The sequence below is a fragment of the Theobroma umbraticum genome, unplaced genomic scaffold, assembly GCF_002168275.2.
Source record: "Theobroma umbraticum cultivar Fairchild unplaced genomic scaffold, ASM216827v3 scaffold_81.0, whole genome shotgun sequence".
Classification (NCBI taxonomy): domain Eukaryota; kingdom Viridiplantae; phylum Streptophyta; class Magnoliopsida; order Malvales; family Malvaceae; genus Theobroma; species Theobroma umbraticum.
In genome coordinates, this window is record NW_018397268.1 from 1106057 (window position 1) to 1107103 (window position 1047).

Below are 1047 nucleotides of genomic sequence, written 5' to 3' on the forward strand. Positions count from 1 at the left end.
GTTTTGAAAGTGGAAATGAAGAGATCAAAGGGGGACCTGACTCGCTCTCCTTGGCGTCCCTTCACCATTTTTTCCGATTTGGAAGCTGAAGCCTTTTCGTTTCGGTCCTGATAAAGGCCACTGCAAGAGAGAGAACTTAAACCCTAATTAGGGTTAAGATTTGGGGAATTTATATATAGAGCGGCTGATGTTTATAGACGGTAAATTTGATGTATAAGCGTTTAGGGTCCAGGAAAGATAGGTAAGTGAAATTGGGTTGTGGATTTGGGCCTCTGTTGGGCCCCCATTTTCTTGAGTGGGCTTTTTTCTTATTTTCTTTTTACTTTTTTTAATATTAAAGAATAAAAAGCCAAAAAATGGGAAAAATATATAGTATTTTTAAAATTTAATTAGGAAAAAACCAACCAAGGTATCTTTTCCTTTTAAATTTTGTCATTTCTTGTACTATGTGCCGATTTTTTTATCAAATTATTATTTTATTGATAAATAGTATTGTTTTGAATTCTAAGTTATGGTGTAGGAGTTTAAATTTAAAAGAAAATATTTAACTTTTGAAATTGAATATAAATCTTAAGAAAAGTCATATGTAAACATATTAAAAAGTAGGATTAGCAGAACTTATGTAATTGATACGTGTCCATTGAACAATTATATTAATTTTATTAATATTTTAATTATAATTAAAAAAACATATGACAATTCTTTATCGAGATTTTAGAAAATGTTTCCTCCATGAATAAAAATACTTATCATTTTAAATATAGTAAATAATTTCATCCAGTCATTTAATTTATATATCATACTTTAGTCAATATTTGTAGGAAATGAATCCTCTAAATTAATATACTAAATAATAAGTCCATATTCTTTTTGTTGAAAAAACCATCAAGGACCAACCAAGTTATTCAAAGGGAGGACTTCCTCATTGTTTTGACTTTATTGAGGCTTTGGGGTTTGTGCTTCGTTTGTGCTGCAATTCAAACAGATGGAAGAAATTGAGTTAATCAATGTTAAATGGGAGTCACAAATATTGACTAAAGTATATTT

General features: G+C 29.0%; 1 protein-coding gene across 1 annotated transcript in view; it reads left to right on the plus strand.

Annotated features, from left to right (window-relative positions):
- LOC110425457 (LIM domain-containing protein WLIM2b-like) overlaps nucleotides 1–111 on the plus strand; it is a 1630-nt gene extending 1519 nt beyond the window's left edge. Inside the window, exon 5 of the mRNA XM_021440394.1 lies at nucleotides 11–111. Coding sequence (XP_021296069.1) covers nucleotides 11–111 — 101 coding nt within the window. The remainder of the gene's footprint in view (nucleotides 1–10) is intronic.
- The last annotated feature ends 936 nt before the right edge of the window (nucleotides 112–1047 follow it).